This window comes from Denticeps clupeoides, chromosome 14 (assembly GCF_900700375.1).
Source record: "Denticeps clupeoides chromosome 14, fDenClu1.1, whole genome shotgun sequence".
Classification (NCBI taxonomy): domain Eukaryota; kingdom Metazoa; phylum Chordata; class Actinopteri; order Clupeiformes; family Denticipitidae; genus Denticeps; species Denticeps clupeoides.
Window position 1 is genome coordinate 21,447,708 of NC_041720.1, and position 22,342 is coordinate 21,470,049.

The 22,342-nt window shown below is 45.4% G+C and overlaps 1 protein-coding gene and 1 non-coding gene across 5 annotated transcripts in view; one reads left to right on the forward strand and one right to left on the reverse strand.

Annotated features, from left to right (window-relative positions):
• LOC114802860 (arf-GAP with SH3 domain, ANK repeat and PH domain-containing protein 2-like) overlaps positions 1 to 22,342 on the reverse strand; it is a 31,724-nt gene that overhangs the window by 7,699 nt on the left and 1,683 nt on the right. For all 4 annotated transcript variants that reach the window (XR_003751805.1, XM_029001988.1, XM_029001986.1 and 1 more), the window contains 16 exons: positions 19,208 to 19,280; positions 12,028 to 12,173; positions 11,108 to 11,182; positions 10,426 to 10,475; positions 10,216 to 10,345; positions 9,493 to 9,578; positions 9,340 to 9,415; positions 6,157 to 6,243; positions 5,952 to 6,055; positions 5,788 to 5,857; positions 2,978 to 3,065; positions 1,378 to 1,426; positions 1,055 to 1,224; positions 498 to 631; positions 321 to 415; positions 52 to 241 (listed from right to left, as the gene is read on the reverse strand). Coding sequence is in view for 3 of the 4 variants with exons in the window: in XM_029001988.1 (XP_028857821.1) it covers positions 52 to 241; positions 321 to 415; positions 498 to 631; positions 1,055 to 1,224; positions 1,378 to 1,426; positions 2,978 to 3,065; positions 5,788 to 5,857; positions 5,952 to 6,055; positions 6,157 to 6,243; positions 9,340 to 9,415; positions 9,493 to 9,578; positions 10,216 to 10,345; positions 10,426 to 10,475; positions 11,108 to 11,182; positions 12,028 to 12,173; positions 19,208 to 19,280 (1,623 nt within the window). In the remaining variant the exon portion in view is untranslated. The remainder of the gene's footprint in view (positions 1 to 51; positions 242 to 320; positions 416 to 497; positions 632 to 1,054; positions 1,225 to 1,377; positions 1,427 to 2,977; positions 3,066 to 5,787; positions 5,858 to 5,951; positions 6,056 to 6,156; positions 6,244 to 9,339; positions 9,416 to 9,492; positions 9,579 to 10,215; positions 10,346 to 10,425; positions 10,476 to 11,107; positions 11,183 to 12,027; positions 12,174 to 19,207; positions 19,281 to 22,342) is intronic.
• On the forward strand, positions 10,549 to 10,624 carry trnae-uuc (transfer RNA glutamic acid (anticodon UUC)). Its single transcript has one exon. It is a non-coding gene; the product is annotated as a tRNA-Glu (tRNA).

A 22,342-nucleotide genomic window follows, 5' to 3' on the forward strand; every position in this document is an offset into this window, starting at 1 on the left:
CACATTTCAAATAAAACGATGCCACACCTTCCACATTCCTAAATGTCTTACATGCTCATTTGCCAAAGATATGGGCTCTATGAGGTCCACCCCCTCTGCATACACCTGAATGAGGGAAAATATATCCCGGCTCATAACCGCATCGCACAGGCTCTTCACTTTGGACGCTGGAGTGGGACACTTCCGTTGAGCGAAGCGCTTTTCTGTGTATTTAGCTGTGATGTAGTCCTTCCGTGTTTGCCTGCAGGACAAAATGAGTTGACAGCAATGACAAGGACAAGGACAACACCTTGGACTTATAATCCCCTTTCGTCACTTACATATCACTGGAGGGATTGGGTTTGTTTACATCCTCTGCCAACAAGTTCGCCTCCATGATTTCATTAAAAGTTGCATTGCCAACGTTCTTTGCAAGCTGTGGATGATACCAGAGTTTATCTGAAATACCAGAAGGGTTCCGGTAAAACTCCTACACCTCCTAAATTTCCAAGACTTACCAGAAGCTCTGAAGTTCCCAGGACATCCAGTGTCAAAGACTGTATTCTGGAGTAGTGGACCCCCATTTCCCGGTGGATTCCGGAACATTCGATGCAGATTAACACTCCCAGGTTGGTGGAGAGCCAAGTAGGATCTAAAGAGAAAAAACACAACCTGTCAGCCGGTTCCACACACAGAACCTGTCATCCCAGCACTGAATCCATTACATTGTAATAGACATGTTGGAAAGCTGCCAGTTCAGTGTCTGCTTTTGGCCAACGGATCCCAGGTTGAGGGGATCCATGTGTTGTGTTTTTGGCTCTCCACCCATCTGGGAACCGAACCGCCAAGGTGCCACTGAGCAAAGTACCGTCCTGCTCACTGTTCATGTTGCATCACTGTGCATCACATGTAACAACTAATCACTTTCACTTCACTGTCAGTCGGTCTCCACACAGAGAACCCGTGAGTTGGTTCTGTGGAGTCTATAGAGGACAGCAACAGCATGTGGGTCTGTTTCAATGAAGCAACACTGAAGCAAAAATAAAATGTGGAGAAATGGTTTCATGTCACTCACCATCTGCCCCACAGTCACAGCACTCATCATTGCCACTCATCTTCTTCACTTCTTCCACGATGGCCTTGGTCAGCTCCTGCACAATGTTGTTCTCTCCACTTTCTGCCTCATCCCCCTTGAAGGCGTTGTTCAGCGCCTCCTCTTTACTGTTTTGTAGCACTGAGATCCATCTGAAAGCATTGAACTTGCTGTTGTTATTAAATTCTGGTTTTTATTAAGCCTGTTTCATAAAATCTCCTCTGATCATTGCTGCAGTCAAACAGAACCTTCTGTTGCATTCTGGACAGCTACAGCATACAGGACCCAAACTAGCTGTTACTTACATCTGACATTCAGCTTCATCTTCAGCCTGGAAGTGATATGTTCTGTCATCTGAGGAAAAAAGAGAGAGTGCGAGAACAACCATTCTTATGAAATTGAGCATTTTGAAAAATATCTGTCCACATGACTGAATGATTTAATTGACCTTCCCTAGAGCCATTCACTGTCTAATCCTATATACTTTAAAGAGTAACACAGGCAGTTCAAGCGTAACACGGGGAGTGAAAGTGTAATACTGGCAGTGCTAGAGTAACACAGGCAGTGCAAGCATAACACAGGGAGTGAAAGTGTAACACTGGCAGTGCTAGAGTAACACAGGCAGTGCAAGGGTAACACAGGGAGTGCAAGGGTAATACTGGCAGTGCTAGAGTAACACAGGCAGTACAAGGATAATACTGGCAGTGCTAGAGTAACACAGGCAGTGCTAGAGTAACACAGGGAGTGAAAGTGTAATACTGGCAGTGCAAGAGTAACACAGGCAGTGCAAGGGTAACACAGGGAGTGAAAGTGTAATACTGGCAGTGCTAGAGTAACACAGGCAGTGCAAGAGTAACACAGGCAGTGCAAGGGTAACACAGGGGGTGAAAGGGTAATACTGGCAGTGCTAGAGTAACACAGGCAGTGCAAGCATAACACAGGGAGTGAAAGTGTAATACTGGCAGTGCTAGAGTAACACAGGCAGTGCAAGGGTAACACAGGGGGTGAAAGGGTAATACTGGCAGTGCTAGAGTAACACAGGCAGTGCAAGGGTAACACAGGGAGTGAAAGTGTAATACTGGCAGTGCTAGAGTAACACAGGCAGTGCAAGAGTAACACAGGCAGTGCAAGGGTAACACAGGGGGTGAAAGGGTAATACTGGCAGTGCTAGAGTAACACAGGCAGTGCAAGCATAACACAGGGAGTGAAAGTGTAATACTGGCAGTGCTAGAGTAACACAGGCAGTGCAAGCATAACACAGGGAGTGAAAGTGTAATACTGGCAGTGCTAGAGTAACACAGGCAGTGCAAGGGTAACACAGGGGGTGAAAGGGTAATACTGGCAGTGCTAGAGTAACACAGGCAGTGCAAGCATAACACAGGGAGTGAAAGTGTAATACTGGCAGTGCTAGAGTAACACAGGCAGTGCAAGGGTAACACAGGGAGTGAAAGTGTAATACTGGCAGTGCTAGAGTAACACAGGCAGTGCAAGAGTAACACAGGCAGTGCAAGGGTAACACAGGGAGTGAAAGTGTAACACTGGCAGTGCTAGAGTAACACAGGCAGTGCAAGAGTAACACAGGGAGTGAAAGTGTAATACTGGCAGTGCTAGAGTAACACAGGCAGTGCAAGGGTAAATCAAAAGCATGTATATAAAAAAGAAGACAGACAGCTAAAAACTGAAATGAATAATGAAGGTGCCAAGTGACACATGCTGCATAAAAGTACAATGGAACTGTAAATATAATATTGGTCAGAAATCACATACTTATTGTCCCCTCAGAGTTTATTCTATTACTCTTCTACATTGGAAGTAGATGATACCAAAACTAGTATGTATGAAATATGAAATAATCTCCTGTCACTGCAGTAATGAAATTGGCAAGTTGACTGTGAGGTCACCTACGTGATATGAGGTCAAAACTCTTTTTCTCTTCAGGACTGTGCTTCACCTGGCAGGTAAGAAGGTTGAGTTTTGCTGGTGCTTGATTAGCCTGCATCAGAAAAAAGGGATTTAATGTCGTAGTAACAATAAAATATCTCAGAGTAGGTTTACAACTCCATCCTTCTTACTTTTACTTGAGAACATGTGTGTTCTACTCTACCGTTTACAGTGTAGCAAGTATTTGCCACCAATTGTGCAAGTTGAGAGATGAGAGAGGTCTGTGATTTTCATCATAGGTACACTCAGTGGTGGCCCCTTAAATACTGCTTATCAGGCTGCAAAACCCGTATTATAGTTCAGCACCTACAACCAAGCTAGGATTCTGTCCCTCACTGACCCTTTTTCCTTCACACCTGTTTGAACTGGTTATCTGTATAAAAGACACCTGTCCACACCTTCAAACAGTCAGACTGCAGCGCTCGAAAGGTCCTACTGGGCAGTGGTGGCCTAGCGGTTAAGGAAGCGGCCCCGTAATCAGAAGGTTGCCGGTTCGAATCCCGATCCGCCAAGGTACCACTGAGGTGCCACTGAGCAAAGCACCGTCCCCACACACTGCTCCCCGGGCGCCGGTCATGGCTGCCCACTGCTCACTCAGGGTGATGGGTTAAATGCAGAGGACAAATTTCACTGTGTGCACCGTGTGCTGTGCTGCTGTGTATCACATGTGACAATCACTTCACTTTGTTGTTTTGTTGTTGTTACTGCTTAATCTTGCAGCACTCGAAAGGACCAGCACATGTCCAGGTCTGTCTTAAATTTTTCATGTGATCAGATGAGACCAGTTTTCCTCAGCCTCCGCAGGAAATGCTGCTGGGCTTTCTTGGTGTTGAGCTGGTGTTTAGAGTCCAGGAGAGGTTCTCCTCTAGATGAAAAAAGAGGAACTTTGTGTTCTTGATGATCTCCACACAAGAACCATCGATGTTCAGTGGAGAGTGGTCCCTCCTTTGTCTTCTGAAGTCAACCATCATCTCCTTCATTTTGTCCACATTCAGAAACAGATTGATGAGCTTAATTCAGTCCGTCAGTCGTTGCGCCTTCTCTCTGTACGCTGACTCATCGTTCTTGTTGGTGAGACCCACCACGTTCGTGTCATCGCTGAACTTGATGATGTGGTTGGAGCTGTGCGTCGCTGCACAGTCGTGGGTCAGCAGGGTGAACAGCATTGGACTGAGCACACAACCCCGAGGAGCTCCAGTGATCAGTGTGGTGGTGCTGAAGATGCTGTTCCAGATCCAGACAGACTGAGGCCTCCAGTTGTGATGGAGGGGTTCAGGCCCAGCAGGCACAGCTTCTCGATGAACAGCATGAGATCTATGAGATCCAGCACATTAAAAGTGAAGTGATTGTCACATGTGATACACAGCAGCACAGCACACTGTGCACACAGTGAAATGTGTCCTCTGCATTTAACCATCACCCTGAGTGAGCAGTGGGCACCATGACAGGCACCCGGGGAGCAGTGTGTGGGGACGGGACCTCAGTGGCACCTTGGCGGATCGGGATTCGAACCAGCAACCTTCTGATTACGGGGCCGCTTCCTTAACCGCTAGGCCACCACTGCCCCAAACATTATCCCCTCTCGTTACAAAGTCCACATGTTGATGGAATTTAGGGAGACTTGGGGATTTGCATGGTCAAAAACTCTGGCGACAATGAAGGGTCCGTCAGGGTGTAAATAAAAAGGTCTTCATCTCACAGTGACAAACTCCACCAGCGATGAACAGTAGCTGGAGACTAGCACAGAGTAAACACACAAGCCGCAGCCATGGGTGTTACCGCACAGCGCCGAATTCCCATCTGCATGAAACGCTTTAAGCCCATCCTGCTGATGGGGGCGTCCGGAATTCTGGCCTCTAGATTCAGAGGTGGGTAGTCCTGTAGGTTGATGTAGTCCAGGGAACTCATAATAGGATGGACGGGAGAGCTGGCCGGCTAGGATTAGCCCTTAGCCCAGCGGGTAAGGAAGCTACCTGTAATCGGAAGGTCGCTGGTTCAAATTCAGAACCACCAAGGTGCCACTAAGGTCCCCTTGATGAAGGTACTGTCCCCACACACTGCTCCCCGGGCACCTGTCGTGGTGCCCACTGCTCACTAAGAGTGATGGTTAAATGCAGAAGACACATTTGTCACACCATGTCACTTCACTGCCACTGAGTGCAAGAATGCATGTTCCTAACTAACAACATAGAAGCTGCCAAGTCATGTGGCTTGTGACTTCACAAGGGGTCTCTGTGACTTCACCCTGTGCTACTGCTGTTTTCTGTGATAGATCCCTTGAATTTAGATTTCCTGGATTAGCCCTTGGCAACAGACTCTGCACGTCCAGACGTTCCTCCTGACGTTCCTCCTGATTCACAGCCCGTCTTCCTGGTAATGACCCTGCTTGTTTTAACTAGACCCCTGACTTTCCTGACCTGTGTACATCTCCCTATGTGTACATCTCCTCCTACATTCCCTTCAATACACGTCTGTTTAAATCCGAAGGCCACTTTCTGTTTATCCTGACATTATTCTTGCTGCAACTGTTGTCAATACAGAGACTATGAAGCTGTATAATATTCATGCCTTTTTGTTGTAGTGAAAGTGAAGTGATTGTCCTTTGGTGAGCAGTGGGGAGCAGTGTGTCGGGACTCGAACCAGCAACCTTCCGAATTATATTATTTGGTAGTATTTGGAAATGGACTGAACATTGGATGAGTATGTCAGAACTGCATAAAAGACCATCCTTAACCCCCCAAACAGACTGAAACAGAACTTCAGAATTTGCTCACCGTTCCGTGAGATATGGTCAGATACCCATTCCGCACACAGCATTTCCTTTTTTGCCACACTTTCCGGATACTACAGATAAAAAAGTAAAAACAACTCAACAATCAATCACAGAAGACATATTTATATCATTACTTCTACCAGGCAGATGAGGATTGTGTTTTACCCTTCACTTCTCTTGTAGAGCATTCCTGAACGTTCTGTGCCGAATGCCTTATTGCCCTGGAGTTGATGGAGACTGTATCCTGCATTCTGTTTCACTTGGCTATCCTGATAATAATAAATCATTTACAATGGTTAGATAGCCCACACTTCATATTTTGCCAGTCTTGTCCTTGTCTTTGTCCTGTCTGACCGAAATGAAATATGACCTCTTTTTGCTCCATCTGTAAGGAAGACTTCAGAACATCACGCAACTGGACCAGCTGCTTCCTCTCCCCATCCTGGATCTGCTTCATCTGTCAGTGACATTAAGAGACACGTTCACATTTTTTAATCAATTCTTGGTGTGGTAGAAGCTCGCAACAAATGCCAACGTGTACAGAAGTGAGTAAGACAAGTAGCACATATTTAGCTTTCTAGACTAAATTATTTTACAGACCACAATCTATACACCAGGACTACACGTCCCTAATCCTGCAGGGCACTTGTACTTTTTGCATTTTCCTTCATTTAAGACACATGATTCAACCTCTCTGACTGTTACTAGGCTCCAGGGCTGTTGACCTCCAGGGTCACAAATTAGACATATTTATCATTTATATATTATTGATGGAACATTGACGGATATTTATCAATAATCACCATATTCATTACTCTGTACAAAGAATTACCACAACAATCATGAATATATATATACAGTCCAGTATATAGAAACATTTCCAGTGAAATAAGAAACAAATAAAGAAATAGGACACAGAGTAGGCACCTTTACCTGGAGTATTTACATTGAGGTCGCATATGTACCCAGAGTAGGTATATACAATGCTCATAAAATATTGTAACTCCAAGTCAATCACACTTCTGTCAAATCAAACTGTCCAACACTGATTGACAATCAATTTCACATGCTGATGGGCAAATGGAATTTCAGACAATTAGTAAGACATCCCAAATAAAGGCGTGGTCCTGCAGGTGGGGACCACAGACCACTTCTCACTTCCTATGCTTTCTGGCTGATGTTTTAGTCACTTTGGAATGCTGTTCAACAGGAGCTTCCAGTAGGCCACAAATGCTCATGTGTCTGGTCAAACGGTCAGAAACAGACTCCAAGACGGCCCGACGTCCACTGGTGGAGGTCGTGCTTACAGCCCAACACCATGCAGCATATGTGACAGACGTGACTATCTGGAGAGGCCGTGGAGAACGTTCTGCTCCCTGCAACATCCTCCAGCATGACCAGTTTGGCAGTGGGTCAGTAATGGTGTGGGGTGGTATTGTGAGACCATATGCTGGTACATTTGACCCTGGGTTCCTCTTAATGAAAGACAATGCTAGACCTCATGTGGCTGGAGTGTATCAGCAGGTCCTGCAGGACCAAGACGTTGATGCTATGGACTGGCCTGCTCGTTCCCCAGACCTGAATCCAAATGAGCACATCTGGGACATCTGCGAGCACGTCTCGTACCATGCTGTGTGTAGAACTGACCACCTATGCCTTGCCCACGGTTATGAGAACTTTCCAGCTCTCCTGCAGGCGAGCAGTCTGGGACACACACGCATGCTCCTGTATGGTTTACCCAAAAGCACACAGAAGACAAATAAAGCACAAACCAGGCAGAGGGAGACTGGGGGAGATCCACTCTGCCCCATCCATGACCTGGCCTGGTGATATGGATCCTGAATCATGATAATGGCAATCAGCCTCAGCTGGGCGATATGAGGGCCTGCTCCTCAGGTGTGGCATCACATTATTCCCCCTCCACGGTCACAACAAGCTGGTGATGGTGGGTGAGGAGATGCCTGGTGGTCACTCAGCAGTGGTGTCCTTCATGTTGAGAGCAGTCTTCTGTCATGATGGACTTTGAGGGTGGACACAATGGGAACGGGTTACAACAGATCAGGCTGAAAACTGTCCCATCTGGTTCTGCTGATCCTGTGTGGAAAATCAGGGCTTGTTCCTCAGGTGCGGCCGTCTGTGTTCAGTTTTTGTGGTGAAGTTAGTTATATATTGCATGATGTTTGGTAATTAGTCTAAGCAATTGTTTTTATGTTACAAATGCCATTGATTGCGATTGATGTCATTTGTTTGTCATTGATGTCATGCCTAGAATTTGTATTACTTATCCAGACAGTTTCTGTTACGTGTCAGACCTTAAAAATATATACACATGTACTTTGTTGGTCCACTGGGGGACCAGGATACATGTTGGACTCCACATGTCATCTGCATACAAGGAAAGAGTTCAGCAGCTGATACCAGAACCTGGGCTGTCACTTTCAAAATATCCTTCCTGCACTTTCAACTCGACTTCTTTCCACACAACTACGGAGGAGCCCATGGAGCCCAGTCGCCCGGGGCCCCTGAGTTCACGGGAAAAGTGGAAAAGTGAATTAAATAAGTATTTCATCCCATGTCAACCAGCAAGATTTCTGGCTCCCAGTTGTATTTAACCGTGGCAGCCCGTCTCATCTTCAACCAGCCGAACCACACCCACGTCCCGCCTCTTCTCACCCCTCTCCACCGGCTCCTGGTAGCTGCTCGCATCCAGTTTAAATCCTTGATGCTGCCTACAGGGCTGTAAATGGAAGTTCTCCCTCTTACACCAACACACTACTAGCCAGATACACTCCTGCACGCCCTCTCACATCTACACACGAAACCAGACTGAAAGTCCCCTCTTCACGGGGTCTCCGATCCCAATCCACTCCGTTCTCCTGTGTTGTCCCTGGCTGGTGGGACAACTTGCCCTCCTCCATACGACTAGCCGAGACTACCATCACCTTTAAGAAGTAGTTGAAAACCCACTTGTTCAAAAAGTATTTCACACAAATCTAACACTTACACACGCACTCACAAAAAAATGTAAAAAAAAGTTTTCTTCGTCCAGCACTTAACAATCTCCGAGCATGCTCTTTTTCTGACAAGTTGGGCCTTATCAGGGCACTTAGTTTTGTAAACTCGAAGTCTATAGAAATCGAACGAGAATGGTGTCCTCCTCTTGTGGTGTCTTCCTCGTTCCACATAAAGTACAGGCCAGTGGTGGCCTAGCGGGTAAAGGAAGCGGACCCGTAATCGAATCCCTGAACCACAGTAAGGGTGATGGGTTTTATTTCGTTGTGTGCACCGTGTGCTGTGCTGCAGTGTATCACAATCACTTCACTGTAAAAATGGAAATTATTGTAAATAATCTATGAGCAAATAAACATGATCATGTTTCCCTACGGCATGGATGTCTGTCATATTTCAAACATTGTTTAATAATTAAGGTCTAACTGAACCATTACTGGCTGCTTGCTTGTAAAGACTACAGTTTGTAGTAGAATTAATATGCAAATGAACAAAACTTTTTAGCGAAATTTGTTAATTTGTCACAATGAGAAAAACTACTCACAGCTGTCAGATCTATGGACAGTTTTTCCATGGCTGGTTTGAGACCATCTACCACCTTCAGCCCATCCTGAAAGAAGCTATTGATGGAAACAAAAGATAAGAAAAAAATTTCGAAATGAAGCGTAAACAATTATGAACTTACTACATAACTTACTTGCACTGAGCATGGAAATATTTAATTAGATTCTGAAGGAGATCCACACCTTTCTTCACCTTGATTTCATTCACTTTTAGAAGATACTGAAAAAAACAGAGGTGTTGACAGAACACTTCCATCAAGAGGATAGGAGACATGAGGAATTCTAGGTTTTCATCAAACTGTGTGAACTCTAGGGACACTGGCAGAAAAGGAACTTGCCCACCAGGGCATTCAACCTGCTGCTGGTCTACGATGCCACGCTGAGCACGAGCAGCAGTGGTTGTGGTGAAGACTAGTATTCAGAGGGAAAAGCATATTTGGATTTATATAGATTGATTATGCAGGAGGAAACATTAAGGTAGTAACAGGGGAAAGCATAGCTAGATCTGGAAATGAAGAGGAGGAGGACAGTGAGGCCTGAGACAAGGATCATGTGGTGGAGGTTGATGAAGGAAGACAGGAAGGGAGGAGAAAAGACAGGCTCTTGCCAGATAGTGGTGTGGAAATCCGCTAGAAAGGTGCTTGGTATGACGTCTGGACAGAGGAAAGAGAAAGAAACCTGGAGGTACAGTAGAGTATTCAGAGAAAGAGGTTGGTGAAGAAGAAATGGGATAATCAGAGAGATGAAGAAAGTAGACAGGAGCGTTATTGGGGATAAAATAGATCAGCCACACCATGAAGTCATGGGATCGAGTGGTGAAAGCAAGGTTGAAAAGAGCAGAAGAGCAAAGTCCTTACTTCGCACATCTGTAACTGGAAAGCACGCCTCTCTTTCTCCATCTCCTCTGCGATTTCCCCTCCACTGACCTCGGTGCGTATCATGCCATGTTGCTTTGCATGCTCTTTCTTCTCCTTCTCAATTTTGGTGCTGTGAGACATTTCAAGCAGAGATCTATTTCCTAATGCACTTTAAGATAAACCTATTTGCACCATCAATTAGGTACTTACAGTTTTGTTTCATAGTCTTTCCAAGATTTGTCAAAAGGCTTTTTCAGGTCCTATAAAATCATGAAATTAAATCATAATTATTAACTAATAGTACTCATTTATTCACTATTCATTTTTTTGTGGTCCCATATGGTCGGTCTAGCGGTTAGGATTCCTGGTTTTCAACCAGGCGGCCCGGGTTCGACTCCCGGTATGGGAAGAATGTTTGGGGCTGTGGTGGCCTAGCGGTTAAGGAAGCGGCCCCGTAATCAGAAGGTTGCCGGTTCGAATCCTGATCTGCCAAGGTGCCACTGAGGTGCCACTGAACAAAGCACCGTCCCCACACACTGCTCCCCGGGCGCCTGTCATGGCTGCCCACTGCTCACTCAGGGTGATGGTTAAATGCAGAGGACACATTTCACTGTGTGCACCGTGTGCTGTGCTGCTGTGTATCACATGTGACTTTATTATTATTATTTAGTCGGGGGGGACTGAAGGACCCAGAAGAAACCCTGCACCAACACAGGGAGAGCATGCAGCTCCCACACACATAAAGATGGTGTCATCTGCCTGCAGCTTAATAGAAGATGCTAGATAATTTACACAAGCTTCACACAAAAGTTAGAATAAGCACAAATCATTTTTGTGCACCCATTTTATGAACTGTAGGTTAGCTTTAATGCAGACAGGGTGTGGCACATACCCCTTTAACACCTTTGAGGTCTCCCTTGAGCAGACTATCCAGTGGGAATGTGATGATGTTGCTCATATTTTGCAGCTGTAAACACAAAAAGAAACATTTCTGTATTAATTGTTGACCTCAAGTGTGACATGGATTTGAAAATGAAATAAAGTTAACAGAACTGCAGATGTAACAGAAAAGATATTTCAAAGAGGTCACCATGGACTTCATTCAGCCAGAAAGCAGCCGGAACTGATTCCTCCTATGCAAAACTGTCCCCTTAACCCCAACGAAGCCAATTGTTCAATGCTGAGCGTCTGGCTTTCTCACCAAAGTGTTCAATCTTTGTCTCATCAGATCAGAGAATTTTGAACTTCTTCCATTTACGTATGATGATGGAGGCCACTGTGTTCATTGGGACCTTCACATTTTCTGTAACCTTCCCCAGATTTGTGCCTTGAGACAATCCTGTCTTGGAGATCTAGACAATTCCTTTGACCTTCTTGCTTGGTTTATGCTCTGACATGGATTGTCAAATGAGGGACAGTATATAGACGGTGTGTGCCTTTCCAAATCATGTAAAATCAACATTAAAGCATTAAAGATGCTTTAAAGATGCTTCGACATTAAAGCTGCAGAAACATCTTGAGGATGATCAGGGCAAACAGAAGGTACCAGATTTAGAGTTTCATGGCAAAGGCTGTGAATACTTATGTACGTATGCTTTCTCGTTTTATTATTTTTTTCTTAATAATTTTGCCAAAACTTCAATTAAACTTGCAAGTTGTCATTATGGTGGGAAAATAATAACAAACCAAAATGTCTATGTCTAACATAAAATGTGAAAAAAAGTGATGCATTGTGAATATTTTCTGGATGCACTGTTTAGTTTAGCTGCAAGTATTTGTTATTTGAAACTAGGAAAGTGAATTTGTCCTCACCAGGTTTTTGAAGAGGCCAGTCAGCTCCTTAGTGAAAAGAACAAACTTGAGGAAGGCAGGGACCACATCTGGGTCATCTCTGTACACACCATTCTCGCCAAGCTTCTCCAGGGCCTGGATGTACTGATCCTCATTTTCGACGTGGGCTAGAAACATACAGAACAACAAGCCTTATTTATTTCATGAAGGTCTTATGTAGAGAGAAACAATCACAAAGGTAACACGAGAAAGTGAACTCCGTGCTCCGCTGATATTGAGTCACAGGTAAAGAAGAAAAACTGGACTAGTTTGTGTTAGTACTACTAATCAATTTTCATGAACGAATGTACTCACAAAAAGCCAAAATATTGTTAAAGTAAATTTATGACAAACCTGAAAAGTGAGGCAGCAATAATTTATAAAGATATAAATAAGTAAATAAATAAAAAGGATTATAAAAGTAGTGCTGGGCGATTATACAATCTATAATAATTCGATTATAAAATGATAAAATGAATCTCGCTGTTTTTGGTGTTTTTCACCACCACAGACTGACTTATTGGTGGCAGAGGCCAGCCAAATGTACTTTGCATGTGCTACAAGTGACTAAGACGGAAGGTAAATGGTTAAATATTGCATGTTGAGATGTCACTTACAGCATTTTACATTTACAGCATTTATCAGACCAGACAGTCCCCCCCTGGAGACACTCACGGTTAAGTGTCTTGCTCAGGGACACAATGGTAGTAAATGGGATTTGAACCTGGCTACCCACCAACCACCCTGTGTGTCACATGTGGGTTTACTGTAGGTGGGCCATTAGAAACAAGAGAATCTTGGTATTCAGTAAGCAGGAACTGGGTGTGTTACAATGTTAGCTCCACCTACACTGTTACAACAGTCATACATGGTCCCTACAAGCGTCATGCATGGTCTGTTTTAGTCCAAAATGTGGTCCAAAAACGCCTGTTCTGACCCGCTCATTTCTCCTCCCACGAGCCTGTCACGAGCCACGTGACAACAGTATGCAGAGCTGGAGAGGACAGCAGAGCTGGAGAGGACAGCTGAGCATTTCACACCTGTCTCCAAATTATTTGGCAGTGCACTGAACTGTTTGAAAGTGGATTTTTGCACAACTTGTTTGCATGTTTACGGTCCAGTTAAAGCTGCGACAATCATTTTTTATCACCATCACTGATGTCCACAGCCAAGTGAGGAACAAAGTCCTCAGATATTTTGTAGAAAAGAGCCTTGCTGTGGTGGAAGGCTAACAATGAAAGACATTCCATGTTGGCCAGGCCAACAGCCAGGGTTCTTCCAATCCTAAAGAAACCCACTGCTGATCCTACAGACATTAACAATTACAGACCAGTTTCCCTCCTCTCATTTCTATCCAAAATCCTTGAGCGCAGTGTCTACAACCAGCTATCACTCCATCTATCAAAAAACAACCTCCTGGATCCTAACCAGTCTGGCTTCAGAACAGCTCATTCCACCGAGACGGCCCTTCTGGCCGTCTCTTCTCCTTTTCTCCCTTTACACGAGATCACTTGGTGAGGTCATTTCCTCACATGGATTATCCTACAACTGCTATGCCGATGACACACAACTCCTCTTCTCCTTTCCTCCCTCTGACCTACATGCTGCTTCCAAAATCTCTGCATGTCTAACCGACATCTCGTCTTGGATGGCAGCCCATCACCTCCAACTCAATCCCACCAAAACTGAACTAATATTCATTCCAGCAGATTCTTCACCACATCAGGATCTTGCTATTTACCTAGACAACTCGCAGCTCTCTCCTTCTGCAACAGCCCACAACCTTGGCGTAACAATAGACAACCAACTCTCCTTCTCAACTCACATCAGCAACCTTTCCCGCTCATGTAGATTCCTTTTCTACAATATCAGACGAATCCGCCCTTACCTGTCAACCCAGGCCACCCAACTACTGGTTCAGTCCTTAGTAATCTCACGACTGGATTACTGTAACTCCCTTCTAGCTGGTCTACCACTATGTACCATCCGACCTCTACAACTCATACAAAATGCAGCAGCACGACTGATCTTCAACCTTCCCAAGTTCTCCCACACCACCCCACTGCTACGTTCCTCCACTGGCTCCCAGTAGCTGCACGCATCAGGTTCCAAATACTGATGCTGGCCTACAAAGTCAAACATGGAGTAGCACCATCCTACCTCACCGCCCTTATTACACCTCGCACTGCACCTCGTATACTCCGAGCCTCCAGTACTGCTCGCCTGGTCCCTCCATCTCTGAAGGTAAAAGGAAGACATTCATCTAGACTCTTCTCCGTCTTGGCCCCTCGGTGGTGGAATGAACTTCCAGCTCAGTCACAGAGCACCTTCACACGGCAGCTCAAGACCTTCCTCTTTAGAGAAGATTTAGATGAATGTGCAACTTTCTTATTGTCTTACTTATGTATAGAATCTACAACATAGTGAATAAAAAGATTGTATTCATAGTTGGAGGTCCTAATGAACCAGAATTGACCACTTCATCGATGGTAACTTGAAAGCACGTTGTAAGTCGCTCTGGATAAGGGCGTCTGCCAAATGCCGTAAATGTAAATGTAAATGTAAATGTAAATGTAAATGTAAATGTAAATGTAAATGTAAATGCCTAGCGGGTAAGGAAACGGACCCGTAATCAAAAGGTTGTCGGTTTAAATCTGCTAAGGTGCACCACTGAGGTGCCACTGATCAAGGTCCCGTCCCCACACACTGTTCACCAGGTGCCTGTCATGGCTGCCCACTGCTGGTGATGGATAAATACAGAGGACACGTTTCACTGTGTCACCGTGTGCTGTAGTGTTTCACAATGACAATCACTTCATACCTCTGCATCCCTGCCACATCAACACCATCTGAGCAGCTGTTTTCTGCAGCAGGCAACATGGCCTCAAAGAGCAAAGTGTGTGTGTGTGTGTGTGTGTGTGTGTGTGTGTGTGTCTGCAAGTGTGTGTGTGTGGAGTGTAGACAACAAGTTCTGACATTCAAACAAATCCTGTTCAATTTTCTGATTTGTGTTGTTTTTTTTTTTTTTATAAATGATTTTTTGTTCAGGTGACACTTTATCTATTAAGTTAGTGTTAGGTAGATGTAAAGCACACATTTTATATTATTATTAAAACAGCTCAAGGAGCAACATGTTTATGCACTTTCTAAAGATTTTAGTTCTGTTTTTGAATAAAGGGTTGGAAATGGGTTTTAATTTTTTTTTCTCAGATTCTACGATTAATAATAAAATCTACAGATTTATGGTTTATTAAAATAATCATTTGTTGCAGCCCTAGTGGTCCCCACCTGCAGGACCGCGTCTTTATTTGGGACGTCTTGCTAATTGGCTGTAATTTCCACCTGTTGTCTATTCCATTTGCCCATCAGCACGTGAAATTGATTGTCAGTCAGTGTTGCTTCCGAAGTGGACAGTTTGATTTGACAGACGTGTGACTGACTTGGAGTTACATCGCGTTGTTCAAGTGTTCCCTTTATTTTTTGGAGCTGTGAACATTTCACTATTCCATACAGCCACCATGAAGCCAGATATTCTGAACTTTCTCTTGACACATAGTGGCCAACATGATCTATAACTCCCCTGGCCCAGGACGGCATACCACTCTGTGACCTTTTTTTACTTCACCCTGACTGGAACTGACTGGAAGCTTCCATTCTTGCTCACCACTAGTCTACACTGTAACAGGGATGTCCTTCACCTCGGTGCCGGGTTTATCCTCATATTTCTCTTTGTGATGAACTTGGATATCTAAACCCAGAGAGAATTCCCGCAAAAGATGTTTCTTACAGTCCCGATTAACAAATTAATGTCCACACGCAAACCACCAAAACACTCGTTTCTTCTAAGAAAAGAGACTTTTCTACATGAAGCACCGACTGAGCTGAGCACATGACACAAATATATGGCCACCTTTGCAAAACCAATATGACCATGTTGGAGTATCAAAATCTTGAACTTTTACTCGTTCTTTTCCTTCAGCAGTTGGATCAAAGCTACTTCTTTTTGTCCTTGGATGAAGGGACCGATTTCCTCTGTCCCCATAACTGGCAGTCACTTGCATCGACAAAGTACAGGATCTGTGACAATCTTGACTTGTTGCTTGAAATAAAATTTCACACACCATCGTTCACCATTTATCTTTCATTCACCAGCTCATTTGGCTGCCCGTTGGTGTACTGCAGGGTGTCATCAGAATAGTCCATCTTTTCCTCTATTACTGAAGGCATCAAAACTATGAATGAACACATGTGGAGTTCTGTACTTAACAAAAAGTGGAGACCTGACCTCCACAGTCACCGGACCTGAACCCAATCCAGATGGTTTGGGGTGAGCTGGACCCCAACAAGTGCTAAACACCTCTGGGAACTCCTTCAAGACTGTTGGAGAAGCATTTCAGGTGACGACCTCTTGAAGCTCATCGAGAGAATTCAAAGAGGGTGGCTATTTTGAAGAAACTAGAATATAAAACATGTTTTCACTTATTTTTGTTAAGTACAGAACTCCACATGTGTTCATTCATAGTTTTGATGCCTTCAGTGAGAATCTACCAACGTAAATGGTCATGAAGATAAAGAAAACACGCTGAATAGGAAGGTGTCCAGACTTTTAGCCTGTACTGTAGTTCTCACCCAGGGTAATCAAGTGGATCCCCCTTTCTGAGCCTTGTTTCCTCAAGGTTTTGGTTTCCTTGTCACTGTCACCTCACTAGGGGCATGGACCACTGTTCTAAAGTGACACTGTGTCAATGTACATGGTATAGGTGCCGTATAAATAAAAAATGTATAGTTTGAAAGGGCATAAATGGCATGTCAGGTGGTTGTGTGAAGAGCAAGCAGTGACTTTACCGTCCTCTTCTGGGGTTGAGTGGGGGTCTTCAAGCTTGCCGAATTGGGGCGAAATGGGTCGATACCAGAAAAAGGAGACAATTCAATGGGGCAGGCTGAAGAGGGACAAGGACAGGCAATCCAAAACATGGCAAAATCCAAAAGACAAGGTTGAGTGAACAGAAAAAACCAGTCGGCAGCAAGGATGCAACTTAGCAGCAAGCAAGCAACAAACAAGATGGCTGACCCCTCCCACAACCATGGAAACGGTCAGGCTGCCCCCACCGTGGTGTGTATATATTGTTACTGTGTATATTATTATTCATATCAGCCCTAATGCTGTTATCATTGCTATTGTAATTATTATTATTATTATTATTATTAATAATAGTAGTATTTCCTACCATTAGAACCCACTACATGGACTTGTAGGAAGAGGAAGCACGTGTACGCACCTGCATATCACCTATAGGTAAGTCTATGTTAAACACATTAGGGGGTTCAGTGTGTGGAAGGTGGGGTTGTGGGCCTAGTAGTGTTTGTTTCTTTATTGTAGTACAGTTAAAGGTTGTAATATCCCAGGTGGAACACAGGGTGGCGCATGCTGGCATTCAGGTATAAAGGTACCAAACTCTATATTGTTGGCAGGGTTCTGACCGCTTGCACGAGAGCTTACACCAACACTCAGGCCACGCCTAAAGGAGGACTGGAATAAATGGACATTTTTGTATTAGACATCAAGATTCGTTTAATTGTGTAGCATATAATGGAACCGAAGGAGTATAGCATTGTTACATCAAGCACGTCAGCCAGGCCACGCCTTGTATCAGGCACCTCAGTAGTTTGGTAAGAGAGATTTAATAAGAATAAAATATTTTGTTCGTTTTTAGCTTAAAATCATGACATGTTGTGCATACCACAGAATCCTGATTTGGATGTGATGGAGCAGCAGGAACCTGAGAGGAGCAATGGAAGGCCTGCTGAGGCAGATGTACAGCATGAACGGAATGTGAGGAGTCGCCTCTCTCTCTCTCTCTCTCTCTCTCTCTCGCACCATGTACCACACTAACACACAGAGGCTATATTGGAGCTATACTGGAGACAACGGGTTTTTACACCACATATACATTTTCATAATTGCATACACTAGATACAAATTTTATATCTGAAATCATAACCATGCCAAAACGCTGTAATGTGATTGGTTCTGCATAAAATATGCAATTGGGTGGTAGTAGCCTAGTGGGTAACACACTCGCCTATGAACCAGAAGACCCAGGTTCAAACCCCACTTACTACCATTGTGTCCCTGAGCAAGACACTTAACCCTGAGTGTCTCCAGGGGGGGACTGTCCCTGTAAGTACTTACTGTAAGTCGCTCTGGATAAGGGCGTCTGGTAAATGCTGGAAATGTAAATATGTAAGGTGGGTTGACAAGTAACACATTTCCAGATCTATGGAGTTTAAATAAAAAGATGTAATGCTAAGATCATATAATTCCCCTGTAAGACCTCCCCTAACCTGAAAAGGGGCTTTTCTGCTCTAGAAGGAGTTCAGAAACTGATTCCTGGTTTAGCTAAACTGAAGCCCACCCTCTCATTCCTTCCCTTTCTTTCAGGTCACAATAACATTCAGAATCAGAAGTCCTGACAGACTCTACAACAGCTGACCACACATACATAGACAAACACACACACACACACACACACACACACATCATGGTTGCGATTCCCTGGAAAATGAAACCAACATTTCTGTAATATTTGCACTTTTACTTTCAAAAAAAGTGAAGTGATTGTCACATGTGATACACAGCAGCACAGCACACGGTGCACACAGTGAAATTATTATAATTGTTCAGTTTATATATTTTAGATTGAATAGTGCATCAGACTTTAAATATTAAAATATTCATACAATGCACAACATTTTAACTCTTAGTACTGACCATCATATGTTAAACTTAACAGCACTCGTGTAGACCATTTATGATCTGTGATGATCTTTCCTGCCCTTTTTCATACATCTTTATGTAACAGTGTATGCCAGTTGCGTGGCTACTTCCGAAATCACCAGTCAGGATGAATTCATTCCGAATGAAATCACAGCTAGCATAACACTGAGAGTAATAGTAACATTAGTAGTGCTAATTATACAGCTATAAGTGATTATTACTAAAGAACAAAGCGAATAACAGCTAATAACATGCAATTCAGATATATACAATATTTATGAACCTTGCATAACCATGTAATCAGGAATGAAAGTGATCGGGAAAAACTGTTGCAGGACCTTCTTGATGCTTTCATCATTCCTTGTGCCAAATAAATGCACTTACCCAGACCTGAGGTGTTAATGGATTTCACCGATTTCTTGATCTTGTAAAGTACACCACGGTCAACGTCCAAAGCCTATTGGGCAGAAAGGAAAAAGTGGCATCTGACAACGGCTCACTGACGTTCCTTACACTAGGACCCACTCCCACATATTCTAAAAAGCTTTTTATGTTTTGTATGTGCATAGAAATACATCTTGCACTCCCTAGCCTTATTTACCATGACATGTCTCAGTCCCCACTGTGATTACTGCTACAGAACAAAGCTGTCTGCTTTTAATGGGATTCCATTGTTGAAATCATTGCCTTTGGTGGTGAAAATACAGAACAAGCTACAGATAAACAGCATGAATACTTGGTGAAGGTGCGGGGTGTTGAGGACAGCAAGGGTACAGGTGATGGCAGACAGGCTGAGGGCGTGGCTACTGGTGACAACAGACAGGGAAGACGATCTGAGGGCGTGGTTACTGGTGACAACAGACAGGGAAGACGAACTGAGGGCGTGGTTACTGGTGACAGCAGACAGGGAAGACGAACTGAGGGCGTGGTTACTGATGACAACAGACAGGGAAGACGAATTGAGGGCGTGGTTACTGGTGACAACAGACAGGGAAGACTATCTGAGGGCGTGGTTACTGGTGACAACAGACAGGGAAGACGATCTGAGGGCGTGGTTACTGGTGACAACAGACAGGGAAGACGAACTGAGGGCGTGGTTACTGGTGACAACAGACAGGGAAGACGAACTGAGGGCGTGGTTACTGGTGACAGCAGACAGGGAAGACGATCTGAGGGCGTGGTTACTGGTGACAGCAGACAGGGAAGACGAACTGAGGGCGTGGTTACTGGTGACAACAGACAGGGAAGACTATCTGAGGGCGTGGTTACTGGTGACAGCAGACAGGGAAGACGATCTGAGGGCGTGGTTACTGGTGACAACAGACAGGGAAGACTATCTGAGGGCGTGGTTACTGGTGACAACAGACAGGGAAGACGAACTGAGGGCGTGGTTACTGGTGACAGCAGACAGGGAAGACGAATTGAGGGCGTGGTTACTGGTGACAACAGACAGGGAAGACGATCTGAGGGCGTGGTTACTGGTGACAACAGACAGGGAAGACGAACTGAGGGCGTGGTTACTGGTGACAACAGACAGGGAAGACGAACTGAGGGCGTGGTTACTGGTGACAACAGACAGGGAAGACGAACTGAGGGCGTGGTTACTGGTGACAGCAGACAGGGAAGACGAACTGAGGGCGTGGTTACTGGTGACAGCAGACAGGGAAGACGAACTGAGGGCGTGGTTACTGGTGACAACAGACAGGGAAGACGAACTGAGGGCGTGGTTACTGGTGACAGCAGACAGGGAAGACGAATTGAGGGCGTGGTTACTGGTGACAACAGACAGGGAAGACGATCTGAGGGCGTGGTTACTGGTGACAACAGACAGGGAAGACGATCTGAGGGCGTGGTTACTGGTGACAACAGACAGGGAAGACGAACTGAGGGCGTGGTTACTGGTGACAACAGACAGGGAAGACGAACTGAGGGCGTGGTTACTGGTGACAACAGACAGGGAAGACGAATTGAGGGCGTGGTTACTGGTGACAACAGACAGGGAAGACGAACTGAGGGCGTGGTTACTGGTGACAGCAGACAGGGAAGACGAACTGAGGGCGTGGTTACTGGTGACAACAGACAGGGAAGACGAATTGAGGGCGTGGTTACTGGTGACAACAGACAGGGAAGACGAACTGAGGGCGTGGTTACTGGTGACAGCAGACAGGGAAGACGAATTGAGGGCGTGGTTACTGGTGACAGCAGACAGGGTAGACAATCTGAGGGCGTGGCTACTGGTGACAGCAGACAGGGAAGACGAACTGAGGGCGTGGCTACTGGTGACAGCAGACAGGGAAGACGAACTGAGGGCGTGGTTACTGGTGACAACAGACAGGGAAGACGAACTGAGGGCGTGGTTACTGGTGACAACAGACAGGGAAGACGAACTGAGGGCGTAGTTACTGGTGACAGCAGACAGGGAAGACGATCTGAGGGCGTGGCTACTGGTGACAGCAGACAGGGAAGACGAACTGAGGGCGTGGCTACTGGTGACAGCAGACAGGGAAGACGATCTGAGGGCGTGGTTACTGGTGACAACAGACAGGGAAGACGAACTGAGGGCGTGGTTACTGGTGACAACAGACAGGGAAGACGAACTGAGGGCGTGGTTACTGGTGACAACAGACAGGGAAGACGAACTGAGGGCGTGGTTACTGGTGACAGCAGACAGGGAAGACGAACTGAGGGCGTGGTTACTGGTGACAGCAGACAGGGAAGACGAACTGAGGGCGTGGTTACTGGTGACAACAGACAGGGAAGACGAACTGAGGGCGTGGTTACTGGTGACAGCAGACAGGGAAGACGAATTGAGGGCGTGGTTACTGGTGACAACAGACAGGGAAGACGATCTGAGGGCGTGGTTACTGGTGACAACAGACAGGGAAGACGATCTGAGGGCGTGGTTACTGGTGACAACAGACAGGGAAGACGAACTGAGGGCGTGGTTACTGGTGACAACAGACAGGGAAGACGAACTGAGGGCGTGGTTACTGGTGACAACAGACAGGGAAGACGAATTGAGGGCGTGGTTACTGGTGACAACAGACAGGGAAGACGAACTGAGGGCGTGGTTACTGGTGACAGCAGACAGGGAAGACGAACTGAGGGCGTGGTTACTGGTGACAACAGACAGGGAAGACGAATTGAGGGCGTGGTTACTGGTGACAACAGACAGGGAAGACGAACTGAGGGCGTGGTTACTGGTGACAGCAGACAGGGAAGACGAATTGAGGGCGTGGTTACTGGTGACAGCAGACAGGGTAGACAATCTGAGGGCGTGGCTACTGGTGACAGCAGACAGGGAAGACGAACTGAGGGCGTGGCTACTGGTGACAGCAGACAGGGAAGACGAACTGAGGGCGTGGTTACTGGTGACAACAGACAGGGAAGACGAACTGAGGGCGTGGTTACTGGTGACAACAGACAGGGAAGACGAACTGAGGGCGTAGTTACTGGTGACAGCAGACAGGGAAGACGATCTGAGGGCGTGGCTACTGGTGACAGCAGACAGGGAAGACG